Source organism: Ascaphus truei, chromosome 6 (genome assembly GCF_040206685.1).
Source record: "Ascaphus truei isolate aAscTru1 chromosome 6, aAscTru1.hap1, whole genome shotgun sequence".
Classification (NCBI taxonomy): Eukaryota; Metazoa; Chordata; class Amphibia; order Anura; family Ascaphidae; genus Ascaphus; species Ascaphus truei.
In genome coordinates, this window is record NC_134488.1 from 73,118,469 (window position 1) to 73,141,896 (window position 23,428).

The 23,428-nt window shown below is 41.2% G+C and overlaps 1 protein-coding gene across 4 annotated transcripts in view; it reads right to left on the bottom strand.

The window, feature by feature from the left end:
- The window catches only part of SSU72 (SSU72 homolog, RNA polymerase II CTD phosphatase), a 195,741-nt gene that overhangs the window by 29,602 nt on the left and 142,711 nt on the right, over window positions 1–23,428 (bottom strand). For 3 of the 4 annotated variants that reach the window (XM_075604803.1, XM_075604802.1, XM_075604804.1), the window contains one exon: window positions 14,607–14,802. Coding sequence is in view for 1 of the 4 variants with exons in the window: in XM_075604805.1 (XP_075460920.1) it covers window positions 14,659–14,802 (144 nt within the window). In the remaining 3 variants the exon portion in view is untranslated. Of the gene's footprint in view, window positions 1–14,606; window positions 14,803–23,428 lie in introns of those variants that run through there. The other variant, XM_075604805.1, reaches the window with a different exon arrangement.

The following is a 23,428-nucleotide window of genomic DNA, read 5'->3' on the forward strand; positions in this document are numbered from 1 at the left end:
TGAGGATACGGATCAGGATCAAGATATCTCTTATGTGGAACCCCAAACGAGACACACCCACAAAACACCCCATGGATGGTGGAGGTGCCTAACCTCGGTACGCACCGAACAAACAGGTCTCTATGACCCCAAAAATTCCTGCCAGCTAATGCAATTGCACAGTGGATGCTGTGCAACTGCTGAAGTTTCAAACCTAGACGGAGACCCAAGTACCCCTGATGAAATGGAGTTGTCCAAAGCAAAAAGACGGAAGAAAATAAGGTTCTCCAATTACCTTGGAAGGATCAGACATGTCCGCAGATCCTGCGGAGGAAAGGGGGGGCTGAGATGCACTGCAGCCTAGAGGAAATGGAGAATTTGTCCTGCGGATGTCCGAATATCCAGAGGGCATAAGGCAGAATTCGTGTACGCCAAAGAAGTGTGTTTGGTGCTGACCGTGAGAAACCCTCAAACTATAATCAGGGAAGCTGAGCAGGAACCAATGAGTGATGATCCCTTGACCAGCCCTGAAGATGCCCCGCAAAATGCCAGGCATGACTGATCTGCTCCGTGAACAATTATAACTGGAGAGGGAAGATAACGCTGAGCTACAGAAGACTGTTCTCGCAATGTACTCTGAATTCGGGACCGAATTGGAGGATCTAAGGACAGATCTAGATACAGAAAAAATGCTACTTTTACCGCCATGGATACAAAGCAGAGCCAATCTGATAGAATGATTGCTAATCTGAAGCAGAAGTATGAGGAGGCACTGAGATTACAGTCTCAGCAAGAAGTTCACACTCTCCGTATAGAACGGAATGCCTCACACCAGGAGGTCAACAGTGTCCGGACATAGGTGGACATATCGCAGAATGAGGATTATACTCTCCGCATAGCACCTGATGCCATACACCAAGACATCAGCAGTTGCCACACAGAACTGGAGGTCTCTAAAAAGGAACTTCAGTGTCTCACTGAGGAGCTGGACATCTCTCAAAAAGAGGTCAGCAGGCTTAATATGGATCTCAAAGTCTCTCAGAAGGAGCTTCAAACTCTTAACCCAGAGATAGAAGTCTCACGCCAGGAGACCGGGAGTCTCAAAGAGAAGTGCGTAAATGGAAGGAGGACTACAAGGAGGCCCTGAATATTACAGCCTGCAAAAAGAGAAAATACAAGGCTGAAAGAAGAAAATTCTGATTTGACAGAGCACGTCAATGAAAAGAAGGAAAAGCTGCACGAGCAACAAAAATTAAAGAAACTATTGGAAGATAAAAAGTTTGAAGCAACACACACAAGCAGAGCACCTTTTGCAGAACCAACTGCAAGGTCTGCGTATGCACCCCCAGAATGCAGAGGAGAAGCAGCGATTCTGCAGGAAGAAAATCTGCAGGCTGCTAAAGAAGTACAAGTGCTGCAGGAACGTCCGATTACCCAGTGTGTCCCCGAAGAGCAGCATAAGAAACTGAAGGCTACCCTGAGCATCACCAGAGCATCGCTAGAGGCCAAGCGTAGAGGCCAGGTGACTCGGTACAAGAGGGAGCACAAGCAGGTTTAGAAACTGAGGCAAGTAGCTGCGAAGAAATTCACAGTGCTACACAATATAATGAAGGATACATGGAAGCAAGCTCAGAGAAAGCACAATGAAGAGATAAAGACCGTGAGAGGAGAATTGCAGGATGCAAATCAAGAAACAGGATTTCTCACGGATGAATTAAACTTGCAGAAAAGTCTAGAAATAGAAGAGCTTGAAAGACTGAGAAATAAGATAACAGTACTGCAGGGAGTGAGAGAGAGTATGCAAAGACTATGGTTAGTGGTTAAAACCATGGAGTCTGAAAAGGTTAGAGTTAAAACAGAGTGAGGCTCTGCGGACTAGTAAAGTACAAGTGCCTCTACTACATGAAAAGGTATTGACCCTGCCCAAGCGTCGGTATCCCCACAGCAACTAATACCCATGAAGACAAGGGTACAGTTAGAACTGGGGACACAGCTCATCTGCAGAACGAGATTGCAAAGTTTGAACCGCCTGAGCAAGTACTAGCTAAACCTTCAGCTACCCAACAGGCAAATAAAGGTATGAGTGCAGAATCAAAACCAGAAGAATCCTTATCTGATGAAGCTGGGATAGGACGTTCTCTGGAAATGGATGAGGAATCACAACTAAATCTTAAAGAAGCTGAACTGGCAACTGCATTTAGTGGAAAAAGAAGTGCAGAAGGACAGCTTCAAGAGCTGAAAACTCAAATAGCTATTCTTGAATGCTCTTTAAGTAGTACCATGAATTGGCATGAGGCTAAAACGGTCTCTATTGCATACCTCTGCACAAATCTCTTACACTGACCTTGTGGCATGTTGACTAGTAGAGGGAACCAAGTTCTACAAGGTAAGCATGGTATATGTACAAATTGTGCTTTTCCCCTCATTTTTCGCAGTACTCTTGAAATCAAGGGTACCAGATGAAACATTAAAAAAAAAATAAAAAAATACTGATCGCGAGAGACTTGCTGCCGGATGAAATTGTCGAGCAGAATTTTGCTACCGTGTTGTTTGAGGCTACGGTGTCTGTGGGAGGCCCCATTTCTGCACGAGCTGTGCCAATATACGATCAAATTATTGTATTTCGACTTAGAAAATCTGCTCTGATTTCTTTTCCTTGATGTATTGCAGTTCTATCTAGTTATATCTACCCAGTTGAAAATGGGAAGAGATTGTTCTAGAAGACTAAAGACTTCTTGTTCTTCTTTGTTTTTTTAATATACATCTATAGATGTATATATCCATCTATATATTTATATATATGAGACTGCTGTTGAATGGTCTGACCGAATCAGTAGATTTCTTCCTTCTACATCTTGGGCAAAACAAATAATTGCTTGCATTATGGCCTTTAACGCCAAGATGTTTGCTGGAATATTGTGAGTTTGCGTAAGCCAATTTCATTGAGCAGAGTTGGGCTCCCTGTTCTGGGCCACTTGCATCGGTCGTGACCCACTCTTGATCCTGTAACGAACCACCGTGTTTCAACTATTTTAAGTAAACTTACATTCTCTGTGAACCATAAAATCTGAAGATCCCTTTGTTGACTGTCCCATTGCTCGATGAAATTGACTTGGAACATCCTCATGTGCCATCTTGACCATTTTACAACCTGTGTGGCGGATGAACTTTCCTATGATGGTCATGCTTGAAGCCATACTTTGTTTCCGATTGCTCATAGATTATCTTCTGATCTTTGGGAGGGAAACAAGGCTGAGGGCTGTATTGAACTATACGCCCAGGAACATTAACATTTGTGATTGTTCTAGTTGACTTTTCTATAGTTGACTTTTCTAAATTGATCAGCCAACAGTATTCCTTTAGCTGTTCCATCACTCATGTGCAGTGCTACAGTAAAATCTGTGATGAGGATGGCATCCAGATAATGGAATATATTGATTCCTTCCTTTCTGACTTCTGCAATTAAGGGGATCAGAACCTTCGTAAAAATTCTTGGAGAAGTTGCAAGACTGAAAAGTAATACCGCAAACTGAATGATTATGCCCCAAAGCGAATCGTCATTATTTTTGGTGTGTCCTTGCTATTGTATATTGATATAGGTGTCCTTTAGGATCTATCGACACCATTTCCTGAGTCTGTGGCACAGTAAATTCTGAGATTTCATTCTTAATTTCTGTAATCTGAGAAACGTGTTGGACTCTTTAGGTCCAACAATGCAGTTTTTCTTTTGGACCAAGAACATTGAAGAAAAAGTCTTTGCCCTCTGATTCCATGGCACCGGTCTCATAACCCTGTTTAACTGTTCTCATACATTGTTGGAGAGCTCAAGCGTCTTCTACATTTCTTGAAATCTGATGTACCAAAAAACATGTATGTATTTCTCTGGGTTTTATCCTGAATTAGAGGACACAGGAATTTGATGGATTGAGTCAACGTCTTCTGAAAATATTGGAGTCTTCTCCCCATGATTGCCGGATGGGCTCCCCCTCATCTCATCCATATCTTCCTGCATATTTATACGAGGATCCATGTTCCTTTGAGGGACGAAAGACTATGTGTCCTTGAGGTAAAAATATACTCTTTCCCTCCAGCCTCCCCCCACCCCCCCCCCCCCGAGGCTCTTATTAATAGTATCCAGTTTCTGACCAAAGAGTAGACTACTTTCAAATGGGATCAGACAGATTATTCTTCTAAGACACATCCGCTAATCAGGGTCGGAGCCACAAGGCTCTTCTTGCAGTTATGATGTGGGTGTTTGGAGAGCACAGAATCATATACGGAGACAAAAAGAAAAAAACACATTGCAGGATTGTCTAAAATCCAACAGTCTCTTGAATTGAGAGTAAAGTAAACAGAGCCCAAACTCTCATGGTCCCAGAAGGCCAAGAGGCACTGAATGGTATATTTTCGGTCGTTCCCCCGTCAGCCTCTGTCCTCAATCTAGGATAATGTGTAGTAGCTCACAACAAAGTAAATACTTGGCGCAGTCGGCAACGTCTCCTCTTCGTCTACAGCTGTCCAAAATCCCCGCTTCTGGACCCCGTCTAGCAGGTCTCTGCGCCAGCCGCTTCTGGTAGTGAAACACTGCCAAACGCGTTCGTTAAATCGCTTCCTCAGGAAACTGGAATTCACTTCTCGTGGAAATTCTATAAGCTGGTGCCAAGACCTGCTAGCCAACTAAGGCGACGCGGGTTCAATGCACTGCATCTTTTATCCAGCTAAAGACCCATTTTTCATGGGTTCTGCAGATTCGCTGGCTATTTCAAGAGTCTTCATAGAGCCATTTACCTTAAAGTGATGGTTTGTCACACAGTACAGTATTTAGTAATCTTATTAGCATTTCTCCTTAATGCAGGCTCAACCAGTCTGGCAACCACTTCTTCTGATTGGGTGCTTGGGTTATGGAATACAAAATTCATGAGTGCTGGTCTCTCAAACTTACAAAAAACAAAACAAAAGTTTAAATAAAACAAACTCACTTGGGCTTACCTTAGACTTTTGGAATAGCAGCATTAGATGCAGACTCAATTGTAGAGATTAAGTCCAACTTGAAATGAACCCACACTTCAACTTCTCCTGTGAGCTTTTCTGTAACCTGATCAAAGCAGGGGAGCACTGAACGCTCCATGTTGCTCGTTATACTTCTTGGTTGGTCATGTGCCGTCACGAGTGCACCTCCAAGCGCGCGGGCAGACTCCAAGCACGTCCTGCCCAGGTAGGAGACTCAGATGCTAGCTGTGCATCAATTCGCCTTCATGGAGAAAGGAGGCACATGTCCTGTTCCCCATGTGGGAGCATTTTTCCTCCATTGCAGCATAGCCACAGGCTTTCCCCGACCGGGAACACCTGGAGGTGTGCAAAAATCGGGTCTTCAGTGTGAGAGACAGATAACTTCTGTGGGTTCAAGTAAAAAACGGCAGGGAGGTAAACCCCCAAAACGTCTAGGAAATAAACTAACTCCACTAGTAGGACAGAAAAAATTAATAAATAAAAAAGTGAGTATCTGGAAAGAAGGGTGTGACCATTTTAGGACCTCCAAAAAGGTAATTTTTTTCCATCCAATATCACCTGGATGGTGGGACTTTACCCACTGGTTAACACTGCCATGGGACAACCAGGGAGGGGAAAAAAAAAAAAAAAAAAAAGTTTCCTTACCTCAATCTATAGATAAAGGTTTCCTCAGGAAGCCCCAGTCATGCAAGTGTGAATTTAGCAATACGCAGATTATTAAAACCCTGTCTGGCTGAAGTGTCCCATGGAGAGGGTTGGAGACAGGGGCACACACCTTTAACATACTAGAAAACACTCTGGCGTTTAGAGAAATACAAGATTAGTACATGAATACTGTATACTTTTTTTTAAACTTTGCTATAAGACTTACATTTCGTATTTCCCTAAAACATCACAAACCACCTGAAATATTTCCATGTGATTTATTCCTCGATAGCACAATCGGATAAGCAAAAACAATTTCAGTGAAAAAACAGGAACTATAACATACAAAGACAATTTACATTCCCAGCACAATCTTAACATCTGCCAATATGGTCATGATTAAACATACAAACTTGAGAATATAATTATTTTCTACCCTTTCCACTCAGTTGCATTTATCATATGTCCATTCTACCATAATAGCGGAGCGTGGTTTATTATGTTGACTGATCAGAAGGAACCTCCTCCCTCCACCCCCCAAGATATCTTATAATGATGCTACCGGCCTTTTGATCCCAAGCATACCCCCCACTGACTTTGGTCCTAAACCTAGACAATGTTTAGAGGGAATATTTATTGTATTTGTATGACAGAACTACATAACCATTTTCTAACTTGTGGTACAAAGGATCAGTTTGGGGTAAATCTTGTTTTTTACTTCAGAGTTTAAATTTGTGATGCAACGAGCATCAGACAAATGGAAATGTATCCAAATTTTCCAGTGCAATTGCTCCATGTAGCATTACAAGGAATAAGCTTGTCTGCCACGGTTCTCATGTTAGTTAGGTGGAGATTGGCATGCAGAACACCTCAGACCTGGTTGATTTGTGTCAGGGGAAGAGGGAGAAAAAAAAACGGAGCCATTCACACTGCCCTGGAAACGCCTCCTATTGACACTTCCTAATCACAAACTGGTGCATGTGGGTAAAGTGGCCTGATACACTGAAGCAGAAATTCACTTAATGAAAAATGTCTCACATCTGCTCCAAAATTGCTTTGCATCTTCCTCCAAGACCGACATCTCAAAGCCATTACTTTCTCAGTTCTTGTCTGATAAAGCAGTGTTTTATACCATTAACAAATTAGGCCCAGTTACTTTTCATGACCTCATGCAATTAAAGGCTGTAATTAACCAAAGGGTCATGCTTAAATTAAATGACTTTGCAAGCACAGAATGGGTTTAGACTTCCCTTTCCAAAAACGTTGCATATTTCCAGCTGTCATTTATGTTATACGGTTTTCCTTATGTTCCCCTCTTAAGGCCCACCCTTTTTACCCTCTTTACTAGAACCATCGCCCCCGACTTTGCCCTTATTTACACTATCTGTACTCACATTTAGTCATGGCTTCCCTCACTATGAAATTTGGTCCCCTTTAGCCCCATGATTTCATCCGCTTTCTCCTCATTGCCAACTATTAGAAAAGCTCTCAAGCCATCTTACTTGCCTTCTTTGTCCCCTAGCCTGCTATAATTTGTAATGAACACTTAGTTTACACTTTATGGCTTTTCACAGTCCCTCTTCAGGTTTTGGCTAAAGGACAAAATGGAACCAAGTAAAATAACTTGCGTCTGCTGGCAATGACCGAGGAAAATTAAATGACGTGTGGAGTCTATTAGGCTTCGGCTACAGTGGAACCACTTGCCTCCTTCCGTGCACCTCGGCGCAGCGAACGCTCACCTGCAGCAGGAGATATTTCCTGTCCTGCAGGCAGAGGCGACAGTAAGGTGTGCCCGTGACATCAGAGCTGGTTCCCCTTCACTGGGCGAACTGCTCGGGACCCGGCCGTCACACGGGAAATAGAAACTTGTTGGTAGCACGAAGCACCGGTCTCCCTGTTCCGCGTGTGCACGCTCACTATACACCAATACATTGTTGTCCTAGTGTTTGTTTTTGGCGCGAGCTACATAGCTCGCGCCGTCTCCTGCACTATGGACGTAGCCTTACAGTTTGAGACTTTTCTGTGATTTCAACGTCTGTTACTCCCTACATCAACTTACTTGCATTAGTTCACATGAGACTACAGGTGTATCAAAGTAAACACAATGAAGACATGGATGTGCTCCAGTGCAATGAGAACTAGGCACATTTTTTCATATAAAAAAGGTACACCAAGTTATGGTGATTTTAAAAGTAATAAAAGCACTCAACTGTACAGAGGATTTTGGGCAACGATATGCAATTGAGCTCATTTGCATCCAATTACTCAGAATCCCTGGCTGTAGTGGAAGCATTGTATGCTGCGGGATGAGGAAAGGCAGTTCGTGGACATGTCGGAGACGTGAATGTGCTCAAGTGATTTTTGCCATATAAAACAATACACAGCATAAAGTCTTGGCACCAACATTTCCACTACGTCCTCCGACTTCAGGCCAGTACTATCACACTGCTATACCTAGAGATATCTATTTACACACACCTATTACAATAAGCACCCGGATCTTTTTGATGCCCCAATTATTAACTGAAATATTGAAGGCATCAGTAGTTATAGCACTATTGTCAGTAAAGAAAAAAATGGTTTCTACCCTAGCTGCTGCTCCCCGACATACTTATATGTAAAGGAGCTGCCAGTATCTATTTTGCTTAAAGGTCCCGCATCATATGGGCCAATTGAAAGCCGCAACAGACGACGTTGCGGCTTTCCATTGAATGCGGGACCTTTAACCCACCAGTGGCTGCTATCGGTAGCAGAGAGTCCCCCCAGCTGAAATCAGCGATTCAGCACCAGAGAGACCCATGCTTCAAACTTGGTTAAAAAAAATAAAAAGACAAGAAGTAATGGTTCTATACATAAATGGCCCTGGAAGCAACGTCATTGAAGCCCATATTTTCTTTAATTTGGTGGAGAAGCAGAGGCTACTAACAAAAGGTTTGAGCTTTACTCTTAAGAGTGGCAATTACTTGGGTGAAAGCTTCTTGGTCCATGAAGAGACTCACCCTGTGGGGATCAATAGTGCAGTACATGTCAAGCCTTCCACAGGGAAAGGAAAGAAAAAAAAAAGTGTCCCCAGTTTTGACAACCTTTATGGGAACAAAATCAAATCTACCATTCTAGGTACAGGATATGAGGAAGAACATCTTGGCAAAAATGTATTTCTACAGAATATCCCCTTACCATTTTTCCTCTATTCTCCATACTCCACACACAAATCTAAACGAAAGCCACAGGCTAAAGAGAATTCAATTCTCAAGACAGAACAGGATGACTGTGCCATGACATGTACGGAGAACAAAAATAGATTAACTACTTCCATGGGCATCTTGAAAGATGCTGTAAAGGATTTGTCGGATTAGAACATGGCTATATTTTTGACACTTGCTTTACTGCAAGGCATGTCACTCACACTGACTTTAATAAAAGTCTGTTTCTATTTTCGAGAGTTGGTTAAAAGGAAGACAAGACCATTTCCCTCAAAACCATGAATACACACACACACACAATTCCCTGCTTTCAATCTACACAAACCACCTCACACTTTATACTCTCCCATTTTCTCAATCCTCTCTTCAAAAAACCCGCCAACCCTATCTCATATAGCACTCATTCCCTTTCTCCATCACTCATTCCATACTCACCATGCCCCACAGAACTTCCTCCCGCGCCACGCACACCCTTCTCACCTCTACTTACTCAACCCCACACAAAGCCATGCCACACCTACTCCCCATACAAAGCTCTCACACACCTAAAATGTCAGCTGCACAGCAGGGGCACCCCAGCTGTCTGGAGGCAGGGAAGCTCTGATCCGGTTTGCAGAGAGCTGCAGGGGGAAATACAGGGGGGGCGTGATGGCGTCACCCAGCAGGTTCGCCCTCATTGGCTGAACCGCCGGGGGCGTGGCCTAGCGCTTCAACTCCTGCTCTCAATTTTCATGAAAGCAGGAGTTTGTCAGCGCAGCGCGGCGGCCCCCCCCCCCTCGCAGCAGGCCCGGTCTCTTTGTGTAGTGGATCTTGTCCCTGCAGCGTCCGCCACAGCAGCCAGCGGAGACCTCGCCTTACTCAGTGCTGGGCTCAGAGAGGACAGTGTAGCAGCAGATCGCAGCCTCTCAATCCACAGATCGCATGGGATGTGCCTGCTGAACAGGCAGAGTGCCATTACCCCTGGAGGAAACAGCGTGGTGTTACCCTAGTTGATAAACACTGCACTAGGGAGTTAATGAAGATTCTTTGCTTTCCCTAAACATCAAAGGGTTTAGGTCAATATGTATAAGGGTTCAAAGTGGTCAAGAAATATTCTTAACAGAGACCCTAAATTGATCAAACCTCCAACAGAAGGATCCTGTTACACAAATCTGAAGGATCCCTATTTACACATTTTCCAGTTAGTAGATTTGTAAACATTTTAAGTGACATGTGGGACCTTTGGGTTGTTTTGTTTTTAACAAGCCGATAAGAAAATTGTATGCCGATCAGGAGAGAAGACTAAAGCAATGGCAGGTCATAGTATCCATTAAAAACAAAATGCTGCAAAAGCGAGCAATTCTGAATTAAACTGGGTTATCTTTAAATCCATTTATAAGCAATTTGAACACATTGTTTTTTTTTAGAACAATGCCCTTCACAATTTTAACGAGTCATCTTTCAACTAGATTTTGGCACAGGTTCTCATAATACCTCAATTGCAAAAGATGGTAGGAATTGGGAAAAAATGGGACATGTCTGTGCCCGCAGAGACTTGCACACTTTGTTCTCATGTCTGATATTTAGCACCAATTATTCCTCTTGTAGTACTAGAGCTGTTGCATAAAAACCTTAAGCAGCAGCAATAGAAGTCTACAATTTACACAGCAATAATGAAGACAACTGGTTTCAAGAAGCAGATCGCTTATAATATAAAGGCAAGAAAGCTTTTCAAGTTGAAACCTATGATTTTAGACTGTTTAAAACATGGTGCAGAGCACGAGAGAAAGTTAGTCTAAAAAATAATAATTAAGGACAGTTTCACTTTTAAAAGGAAGGAACATCTGGCAAAGGTTAGCTTTTAGAAAAACTTATTGCAACTAAATCAATGTTATTTTATTAAAGGCAAAAAATAAATAAAATTAAGAACCTACCCAAATATCCCTATTTTACCCTCCTTAGGACTGATATTACCATTCTTCAAAAACTATATCCGAAGCAACTACCTTAGAATTGTCTTAGAATTAATGGCCAATAACTTTCTTAAATATCAAACCTTACCCAAGGGGGAAAAAAACGATTCACAACTGAAATATGAAAATGTTTAAGTGCTATATAAGAGAATGAAACCCATTTGGGTATATGAATTTGCTTTCAATACCAAAAAGGAGATCTATTCAGAACAATTGAGAAATATACTAAACTAAAGAAGCCATTAAAGCAGGTGAAAAAGCCAGATGAATATAAATGCCCAGTTCTCTAGGGGCAATGGCAGGCAGTACTGTGCAGAGGAGAGAAAAGTGAAGCAGTCATATGACGTCTCATAAAACCCATGAGGGGTTGGAGAATACATTTCTAAGATCGTAAGGGCAAGATTACCCACCACTAGGAAGTGGTTGTTGGAGAAATCCTCATCTGGCTGTAAAGTGAAACAAGGATGAATTTGGAAACTGCATCTGTTATATACCAGTGTCCAATTAATGTATCCATGCTGTTGAGACATCCTGGTCATTTTTAATTTTCTTTATAGCCTCCCTACCTTAAATAAAAGGTTTATGAATTACTGCATTGGGGATTGTTGTGCTCTTCATCTCCTTTCGGTAGTAAGAATTTTTTGTTCTTTGCTTCGTTTTCTTCTGGGAAGAGCCAAAACAAAAATCCTACTGGCAAGTACTGCTGTGGATAGACTTAAAGGTAAAATAATCAGAAATTGGCTTACTAATGCAAAGTTTACCTCACACACGAACAAAGTGCACGGCTTGCCCTCTTGATGCAAGATAAGGGAATATTAAGTAATATTACACTAGTGTGTGGCACCAACAATTATTTCAGAGAAGTGATGCTGCAGTAACTGCAGATAAGGAAAAAGTAGATACAAGGTGGACAAATTGAGTCAGATTACACTATGACCCACGCCACTGGCAGCATGCTCCTCTGCAGCTATATGTTCTTCATAATGGTCCCCTAGCATCATGTACAGCTGACTTGAAATAATATATTTCAAGGGAAGAACAAATTGTTACACAATGGATATTTCCAACCATTCTTTATTTCTCTAATAAAGTTTGATAATTATGTGCAATTAAGGAACTCTGCCTTACCTCTGGTGCCACCAAAATCTGTTTTATAGTAATCTCCTGGATTATACAGCGATCCTTCCTACACTGCTGTCGATTCTAGCATGCATGAAAGGCTTTGCTGTATCAATTAACTTACTGGATGTGTGCATGGAGACCCTCAAATTCACCACCACTGTAGAGTCCAGCAGGCTCAAGTAAACGACAGTTAATTGTTTTTCACTGTCCTGTAGGCTGTCCCCCGCTTTCCTTCCCCAATATTCTTAACTCTGGATTATAAAAGGATAATGTGTGTATACTAGTGTGCATCCAAATGAGTGTGTGCGTGCGTGCATTCAAGTGAGCACATGCATACAAGTGAGTGCGTGTGAATACAGGTGTGTATGAGTGTGTGTAAGTGCAAGGACAGCCGTAAACGTAAGGGCGCACACACAAACTGGGATAATCAAGGGGCAATCCCACACTCAAAGATTGAAATTATTTGTACAGGATTTGAACATGAGGCTCCTCGAGCTCAACCAGGGACCTCCTGGGTCCCAAGATACTTTGTTTCAGGTGCCAATGCACTTATTTATTTTTAATGGTGGCATCCGCTATCATGCAATAAGAAGTCCTAGCCTAATTTGTTGCGACTTCCGGTTGGCCTGTGATTTGGAGGCCATTATGTATCTCAGGAGCTGGAGACTGGTCTTCCAATCTGAAATTAGAGTAGTCCAGCTCGAAGAATTCCCCGGTTCAAATCTTGTTGGGGAAAAAAAAAAACAGCAGAGATTACAGGATCTTTATAGACAGCCAAGATTATAAACATGTAATTATACCAAGGCTCCAGTTGGCAAGTTCTTATGTGCCCTATCACAGCCAATGGGCCATGTAGTTACTTTGAAACACATATTCCACGATTGCAATCTAACGTTTTAGTGCTGGTCTAGAATATGAGATTTGAGTCCAAGTGTTAATGATCACATTGGCTTACCCTTATACGATGTAATCAAGCACCAACATCTAATTTCTTACTGACAAATTGCTATGACTGCTGTAACAAAGCAATCACAAAATACAGAATGATCTGTTTTTGGTGTACAGTTAAGCAATTGGTGAATTTGCACAGTAATATTGAACACTGTTGGTCCATTCATACTACTGTTTCCATGTAAAAATAGACCCTTTATTTAAAGCACCGACACCATCGCCATGCTCAGCAGTAGACATGAACTAATACGTTATATGTGAGCAGTTACAAATCTGGGAGTGGAAATATTAGTTCAGATTCTTTTGGGGGTCATGGATTGAGGTCTCTTTGTATGATTTCACACAAGCAGAATGTGGCCCAAGCACCCAAATTACAATCATGCAACACACCCACGTCGCAGCGGTCAAGAATTTAGTGGAGCTGTTCAGAATCTAAAGCTTCAGGTGATCCTATTCTTGCAAAAACTATTACGGTCTAAACTTGTGGTTCGTGACATAAAAAGCAAAGTGTTCTGGCTATGTAAATTTAACATGAAATACATGCGGTCGAGTTTGTCAAGAAAACTGAAAACCCCAAGTGTTGGAGAAAGAACCAGGACTTGGAAGAGCTGGAATAATTACTAAAAGTGCAGTTCCACGTAGCACACAAAAATATAACCCTCACCAATATACTTGCTTTTAACACCGTGTTCCGGGGGGGGGGACTGCGGCACCAGAGTGCCACAGCCCCTCCAGCACTGATCATGTGACCACTTCTGTGTCACGAATGATGAAACCGAAGTGGTCATCCCATATTCTGTTCCTCATCAGTGAAGAACACATCAGAACGCAGGACACAATCTCCTATAGTACAAGTGGCCATTTTTGGACCTGGCTACTACGCCATGGGCATTTAGGGCTAAAACTAATTACTCCCCCCCAAAAAAACAAAAATCAAATCTAAACTTTGATTTGTCTGCAAAAGGGTATTTTTAAGTGGGTACCCTAGCAAAGTAAAAACGTATGCCAGTTAAATGCTTCCTCCACCCTTGAATATCACCATACTTAACTCAAGTATATAAACCAGACAGGGCATCATGCGTGTGAGCAAGTGTTTATCCACACACAGCGAGTAATAAAAAGGTCCTACCCATCCCAACTTGAATGTCAAATGCACATAAAAGTTAAGCACAGTTATGCAGACTGCATGACTAGTGTTTTCAGATAAAATTGGCCGGCAGTTTGACAAGCCAAACCACCACAATAAAGAAATGCAACATGAAAGTTGATTAGTTTTACTCAATCCTTGAAAGCAGATACTTACCCTTTACTAAATCACACGGACAAATGCCAGAAGTCCTTTTGTCGATGGTATATAGCTGACCTCACGTTACTAATTAACATCTGAACTGTTAACATTTAAGAAAATGTAAATGTGCCTTTATTTGTTGCATTAAGAACACTTTACTCTATGGCACCTACTGTACATGTGTGCCTCAATGGCATCAGAAACTGATTTATTTTAACTTAACTAATATTAGTTTACACCAATTATACTCTTACACCTGAAATATATTGAGGCACCAAACAATTCTAGTCGAGAATTTAAGTACATAAATCAGCTGGTGATGCATGCATTACGCAAGATATAGTGGGTCAGATAAGCCCACAATAGTAGCTGCAACAATATTTATGTTATACCTGCCTACCAACCCATGGTACTGTTAGATCGGTGAATTTCAGATGCAAAATAATGATTTACACCTTTAAGAGTTGAAACCTTTTTGGTTTAAATAAAATGCATTCCACTGGGATACAGTTCTTTGTCTTTCTTAAGTAGATCATTGTACATCTGTTCATATGTGGTTTTGAAATCGTAAACATTTGGCTTGTCTGGTGCTGGTCCGGGAAGTTTCACGTGTGTTCCTGTCCCAAAGGATCGGACATTGAATGATCGTTTGCTGAAAAAAAAAGAAGAAAAAAAAAGGACATTAGAAAATCTGTTGCGTTAAAGAAAAACAAAGTAAAGTACAATTGTCAGGAAACATTGATTCATGCTGATCATTGCAGTCTCAGTACAAAGAGTTAAAGAGCCAGGCGATTGCTGTCTTTTCAGGAATTGAATGGTACTGCATTACTTTCCCCCAGTATGAGAGAAAGAGGGAAGAAGGAGTGCAAAGCAGCCAAGTCAGAAGTTCCCACATAGCTTGATTTACATGGCAGTGTATTCACATAATACTTTTGTCAGTGTGCCCTTTGGTACAAACAAAACCGTGCCCGAACAAGAAATAGACTAACAGTTAGAATACCAGAGCACTTTCATGAAAAAACAACCCATTGTAATGAAAAAACATTGTGCATGTAAGGTCATAATGTAATGTTATTAAAACTGATAGTGGAGTAATAACTGAATAAAACTAATTTCTACAAATCAAGCATTTGAGTGATAGTAGCAAGCGTCCAAGGTCCAAGTAGACACGATAAATGTACCTATTTGAATCAAATTAATGTTACATAGTGTTAGTTTTACTAAACCTATAGAAATGTATTTGGTTAAAAAAATAAGCGTTTCCATTTTAGGCATTTACAAAATTGATGATCTAAATGTTGGGAGTGTACAAAGTTCACATTGAGACTAGGCCTCTAAGAAAATTATACTATGTGCATTTTACACCAATGAGCAATTCATGCATTTAAAATATATATTTTTACACCGGTGTGAAGCAGGGGGTCTAAGAAGCTGAACCTCAATCCTTTCAGCTCAGGGGACCCACTGCTTCCCAAGATACAGATCTTCAATCGGGGTGCCAGTAGACGTCCAAACCTGTTTAAAAAAATACTAAAAAAATCGCTAGCTTGCATTGCCTCTTAAAAAAAGGCACAGTCCCCCCCCCTTTAAACCTGCAGACCACGCAACATCCTACATTTAAAAAAACAAAAATGAATCAGTTCTATACTATGTATGAGAAAATAATTGTAGCATTTTTTTTTAAAACACAACGCTGAATTACATTTTTAATGTATTATAATGTAACAAACATTTTTTATTTCTATAGCAACTATTTACAAAGTCATATCCCCATGTCTTCTGAAACAGGCTCTGGCACACCACTGAACCCCGCCCACTCTCTTGCAGTGCACCCATTGTATCCAGTAACTGCCTGGTCACATGATCTTCCCCAAAGAACTTTGCATCTTTGGTCCTCTTCTGCTGCACTGACAGTCATTTAGTGAACCCCCGAGCCAATTCTTCGCCGATCAATCACAGGAGAACAGATCGACCGGCAACTTAGCTAATCACTTACTGTGTGAATTGTATGCATATACATATTAAAGGGGAGGAGGGGGGGAGTGGGAGTTGAAGGCAGCTTGGACTGCTGCTTTACGACAATGGTATACTAATGTTAGTGACACGTTCCAAGGGATCGAATTGAAATATTTTAACCAACACCAAGAGAAGTATTTTTAAATAATTTAGTTTGTAAACTTGGTGGACTGAAACTTAGGGAACAGCTAGAGGAAATAAAACGGTGTGTGTGTCACTTTGTTCAACAAGAGTGTGCACAGGCATACCCCACAGCTCTCCCTTTCCCTTAAAAGATATAATTGACAAATGAAAAATAGTTTAAATAAAAACAAATATAATTAAAATGTTGATGTACATGCATTAAACATTTGGTTAAATAAGACAATAAAAATCTTGCTAAAAAAGAACAAAACTCATTGAGCAGATATTTATTCAATATTTGAATAACCTAAATATTAAATAAATATCTGCTGAAAGAACAGATATTCACATATTGATGGGAATGTGAGCAGCTCACTCAAGGGGAGGAATGGCAGTGCTGATGTGCATTAACCAGACAACTGAAGTCAGGCATCTGGTGAACTAGCCTGTGGTTTGGCTCTTTATGTGGCGGCAGTAGGAGCCCACCCAAAGTGATTGTGGAAGTGGAGCCCAACTTTCGTGTTAGGACTACCAGTGTGAGCTCTCTCCACCGCATAAGGCTGCACACCACAGGTAAGGCCAAGGGGAAAGGGTGTAACGATCCCTACTAGGGGGGCGGGTCAAATAGAACAATTTGGTTGGCCGGGTACAGCCGCTGGGTGTATTTAGCCCACCACTGTCATATATACACGTAGTCTAGATGGGCAATATACTGATGTCAATCGCATGGTGTGAAAAACTGACTAAGCAAATGTTGCACTTATTACCATGGTATTACATTAAGGCAGGTGTGCGCGGCACTTTGAGGCCTCACACTCTTCCCCAAAGCATTTTAATTGAATGCCAGGGAAGTGCATGTGAGGCCTCTAACTCACTTGCCATGGTAACGCAACGGGGCCACATGACGTGACATCAGAAAACACCGGCAAACAGCACGCGGACTAAAAAGTTTTCACATCCCCGCTTTAAGGTTTCTAGCGGCACAGAAGTGCAGCTTTGAAACTGCAGGATGTGGAGCAGTCCGAGTCCCAAAAATCCCCCTTCTACCTGCACTTCAGCTGGCATCAGAGCAACACAGCAGAGAACTAGGAAGGAGTTAAGTGACAGGCAATTTCATGAGAAGGCCCTGTGCCAGCAGTTGCAAGAACCCAGATATCCCTCCTTTGGACAGACTATGACCAGAGGGTCACGACCTTCCTAACTCCAGTGTCCGATATGTACCCGATGTGAACTTGACTCTAGTTCTTCCTTCTCCCATCAGGCACGTCGACTTGCCAGTGGGACGGCTCTTCTGCCTACCTGTATCATCCTGTGAACTGTCTGAAGGCTCCGGATTATTTGATCCCCTACACCAGCCCCTTCCCTACAGCCCTATATAAACCTCCCCATCCTAGCCTATTTATACAGATCCATACCTGAACTTTTTTTGTTGCTGTTTCTTGCTGCCTGCATCAGACCTTGGCTCGTGACCCAGACTACGAACCTTTGCTGCCTGCCGTGTTCCTCGATTATGAACCCAACTTAGTGTCCTCTACCTGCCTGCTGATTCAGCCACTTGGATTCTGTTTCTGCAGTAGCTGCTCCTTGACACATGGTCTCCCTCTCCTGGTACTCTTAACCCCTCCCTCACCTTGTCTCTCCCCAGTTCCTCTCATCCCACCTCAATTATTTAACTACCAGCACAGCAGCAGGGAATGGCACAGCAATTTGATCCAAATCTCCGCTAGAAATTTTCAAACTCATTCAATGTTAAGCCATTTCTGGCCTTCATGGCTTCAGTCATTCTAAAACCATACCCATTCATGTCATATCCCCTCACCCCATCATGAATGTGATTCCCATTCACACTTCTTGCTTATCCTCAATTTTCCCTCTTCAAATCTTTAACAGTTTTCTAAAAACACTGACCACCTTATAAAATGGTGTCCATGAGAGAATGTTGTACTTGCAAATGGAAGAGGGGCTTAAAAAGTGGTCGTTTATTAAACAGAAAGAAAACAAAAACAGTTCAGTGGAATGTATACAATAGCCCTAGCAAACTCCAAGAATGTAAACCACACACACACACACACACACACACACACACACACACACACACACACACACACACACACACACACACACACACACACACACTACTTTGGCCTAAATTATTTTGATCCTGATCACAGTACTTAATTGAAAAATTAACCAGCTGGGGAACAAAAGCAGCGCTGATCTACTCCTAATGCATGCAAGAATTCCCTCAGCCCTGACTGCTTAACAGTACTATATCTTTCCATTTCTAAAAGTATACATTCACAAAGATGGTGAACATTATCCGTCTTTATTTTCCATTAATCTACAATGGCTTGTTATGGAATACAACGGTTATAGTCAATATTTAAAAAAAGTTTGCATCCTCCTCTACAAAACTACATGAAAAAGAAGTGTGATATTCTCAATGTTTTAGGAGGCAGCCATCTTTAGTAAATGATGTCATTTATGACAATGGAGGTATCAGAAGCTGAAGTGCACTGAAGTAAACAACTAATCAAAAGTAATTTATTCATAAACATTGTGTTCATTCTGGTTCCTGAATGGGAGGGAAAAAAAAAAAAAGTGTTCCGCTTTTCTACAAGAAGTACTTACAAGCATGCGTTTCTGCCTCAGATTTTGTGTCAAAATGACACAAGATTTCAAAAGATGTTAATGTTGCGAGTCCGGTTAATGCTTTCCCCCCCCCAAAAAAGAAAGATTTTGAGCGAGAGGAAGGTTATCTTCTGGTATTGTCTTAATCTGCTTGGAAACACTTGCTCGGTTAGAAAAAGTACCATAGTGAATCAAGGCCAGGGACTTCTTTCTCTACACTACCTTTATTGGCTCTCTAAGGACATAGTGCCCCAAAAGAAAGAAAACACTTCCCCATTCAAAGATCTCTCTATTAAACAGGGCACAGTTACATTTGTTTAGAGAAGTCAATTAGCCAGAAAACTTAAAGAATGTAAGTCTATGTGGGATTGCACTTGGAGCTCCCATTTATTTTTTTGTACATGCCTTTCTATTTTGTTCTTTGAAGTACAATTAAACGTTAGGTCAATAGAGAACTATTGTGATATTGACGTCAATGCTCTGCAGACAGCGATGCTACACTGCCTACATATGAAACCAACAGCCAAACATTTTATTGGTTTTGATTTCTCTCCAAAACAAATGGATCTAGGTTTACCAAGGCAGTTTGTGCAACTGAGAATAGCTGTTAAAGTTCATAAGCAATACATTTTCTGACGATGTGAAAAAGTTTTATATGTTCTGTAATGCATCTAATTTGTATGATAAGAGGTATTAGCCAGGCTACAAATATGAAGTTATACTGCAACACCTTTAGATGGATCAATAAGAAATCACTGGTCAAAAAGGTCATTTCTTATCACAGGCCTGGACCTTTATGGTTAAAAAGCAAGACAGTTTTTCATAAACCTATAAAATGTAAGGCATCAACGCCATTTTTGCAACTTTTATTTTTTTGCATAGTTGAACCTATTAGGTCCCCTGGAGCTAAATCTAACTATTTCAACTCTGGTGACTCCCTTGTTTACAAGATATTTACTTTATGTGCGGGTAAAATGAAAGTAAAATCAAACATGGATATTGTGGTCATCCAATAGGATGCTGAATGCTTTCATGGTAGCTTCCTATTGGCCCAATGGTGTGAGGCTTGGATAGTAGCCATATTGATTTCTTAAAAAAAAAAAAAAAAAAAAAGGCACCTAATAAAAAAATTAAAAAAAGGTGGGGGGGGGGGGGGGGGGGGGGGCAGGTAATTGACCTGGGAGCCATCAAAGCCAACAAATTGTGCGGTGCAGCTTATGGGTACCGCACGGTTAAAATTCTGTAAAATAAAATAGATTTTTTTACTTCTCTTTAAAAGCATATTTAATTTTATTCACATTTATTAAAATAGAACAGGGAGCTGCTATTTATGACACTTTGGTGGTTTATTGTACAGGAAATTCTAGGCATTATAGATAAAGGAAAACACCGTAGTTTAAAGCTGCAGACCAATCAATATCCTACATGTGTTTAATATAAAATCAGTTCTATACTATGAGAAAATACTTGTAGAATTTTATTTTTTTAACTCTGAATTACATTTGGAATTATAATGTAACAAGCATTTTTTGTTTCTATAGTAAACATTTACAAAGTCACATCCCCTTCTCCTGAAACAGGCTCTGACACACCTTTTTGAGCCTGTCCGCTCTAGCAGTGCACCAATTGTATCTGGTCACATGGTCTTCGACACAAAACTTTGCATCTTTGGTCCTCTTCTGCTCCACTGACAGCCATCTAGTGAACCCCTGAATCGAATAGTCGCTGATCAATCACAGGAGAACGGATCAGACACTTAGCTAATTACTTATTGTGTGAATTGTATTGATACACATATAAAGGGGAAACATAAAAAAAACAGCAGCTTGGACTGTTTTAAGTAGCAGTATACCCTACATGTTTAGGACAGGGCAGAATGCAACACAGCCCTTCCATATCTTTTTTTTTTTTTTTTAAACCTGAACTTGACTTCTGATGTCTGGTGGGTGAGTGATGGAGCTCTTTTTTTAGCCTGTTTATTTCCCATGTGTTTTTGCTGTACAATTTCAGGTCATAGGCAGAGCCATAAATAACACTTTAAAACGTGACAGTTGGGACAGTGGAGAGATGCAGAACACTGAACATGGCAGCACACAGAGGAAAATAAAGGCCATGACATATACCATTTTATTAATATTTAGACCTTTGTTGATATATTAAAACACCCTTTACCTCACAATAAAAAACAATTATATTACTCACAGAAAGCAAATATGTCAGAATGTTCAAGTATGTAATTTTAGAAGATTGATTGAAATCCATGGATGCTATTTATCTTTTTATTTTGTCGACTTTGTAGGACTGAAAGCATTTTAACCACATCTCAGCCTCTTAGTCCCACGATTGTGCACGAAGGTTATGGCTGCAATTGCTACTCCAACAAAGTGTCATTATAGATCGCAATTAATAAGATTATTCCCAAAGAATAGAGCGATGGAATTATGTGGGACACAGATTACTTGTGCCAGTTAAATAGGCAATCCCCTTTGTTTTTTTATAAAGGTTCCCTGGAGACCAGCTCGCTCTATTTACAGATCCGGGGACACCGCAGTTCCCAAGATAATTACTATTGAAGTTACCAGTACCATGTCCTGATTTTTAAGGTGATTTAAATGGCTGTCCAATAGGAAGCCACAAAAGATGTTGGCATTACCCACTGGCTGGAGGTTTGTATCCATTTTGTTTCCCTGGGAGGCAGATTTAAACCCAGTATTTCCCATCACAGAGAAATTGGGGTGGGGGTCTCTAGGGCTGGAAATAGTATGGTTAAAATTAAAGGGAGAACCACGGTTCCCATCATGTAAACAAAAATAGGTGTAACCTTAGATACTTTATGACCCTTATTATCTAGAACCGTAGTTGTTGCCTCTACTCCACAACTAGGACCATTTAAAGTATAATGTGCAGCACAACAAATGTAGATTAACTCCCACATTCTATTCTCCAACCCCCCCACCCCCTATCAGACTGATCGAAAGGAAAAGCCTAATTTCAAAATAAAATGACAACTCAAAATCTGCACTAATGAAACAAACACTGCAGGTTGCAGTTAAAGTTTCATGCTTTACAAATCCGTTTAAAAAATAAAAATAAAAAAGGAATAAAGGATTTGTTAGAGATGTGTGCTAATGTATGCTAATTGAGATCGTTTAGGGTAAAATTAACATATGGCTTTATTGAGCCTGCCCCCTTTAAAACAGCCAGCAAACAAAAATATACAAAAACAAACACCTATCCCTTGATAAAGGCTACCTTATTTCCCCAGTTCCTCTCTGCAAGGCTGGGGGGCTGGGGGGGTGGGGGGAACCCCTTACCCATTAAAGTCTAAACCAGTACCTTCAAAAGCAGGTGGCCCTCCAGATCAGTGGTGTCCAGGTAGTTATCTGCTTGAGGGTCCAGGCATAGAGGTCTGGTCTCATTGTGTCTTGCTCTCAGAACACAGCTCTCAAGACTGCTCTCCGGTCAGCCCAGATGTAACTGTGCTAAGGAAATCCGTCTCCTGTGTCTCGCATGATGCTCTTTCACAAAGCTCTGATTAGTCCAGGTGGAGACTAGCAAATTGAGTGGCTGCAGTTAACCAGCTCTATGCTGGATTCAGAGCTTTGATGCAGCTTTTCTCTATAACAGGGATAAATCCCTGTTACCGGATTGATCACAAATTGTGTAATCTCATGAGAAAAAAAAATAGACCTCCCTGCTAAAGGAAACTTTTTTTTTTAACTTTTTGAGCAGGTTTCAAATTCACCATCATATACGTGGAGTGTGTGCACCCGCGGCCTCCGTTCTGCACACGCACGGCTTCCACAACCCGGTTCTGCATGCCCAGACATGGCAGCCCCCTTATCGGTACCACCGAAAAGCAGGGCCCTACTGTATGTACAGGATGTGAAAATATTACATAGTTTTGTAACAAAAACGTAGGCATTGCAAAAGTTGTTTAGTAATTCTTCCACCCCCCCCCCACAAATATACAGCAATATATCAGGCAATCTGCTTTAAAGAAGCACTCCAAGGAACATTAAAAAAAAAATATCATCTTTTTTTGTTTTAATATATGCCGCCTTTGATTACCTTTATTGAAAACTAATTACCCAAGCTATCGATGTATTCCTGTGATCGATCAGTAAAATTCTGTTTCCCAGAGTTCACTAAATCGCTGCCTTTCAGTTTCAATCAATCCTTCAGTCAGAGTAAGGCCCATAATATAGTGTGCGGCAGTGCGCGTGCCGCACACTGTTTGTGTGTGTGCTGTGAGCGACAGTGAGGTAGAGTGTGTGTGTTAGAGATATAGATAGATATATTTATACACACATACATACATGCGTGTGTATATATGCGTGTGTAATACGTTTATAATAAATATGTTGGTAAATAAATTTATTAACATTGTACATACATATACACACGTCATCGGTGTTGCGGCGCGAGATCTTTATTTTCCCAGTTTCCCCCCGTCGGCCGGTTCCACGCTCACTGCCGTGCGCGCAGCACCATTATAGAAAGGCTGA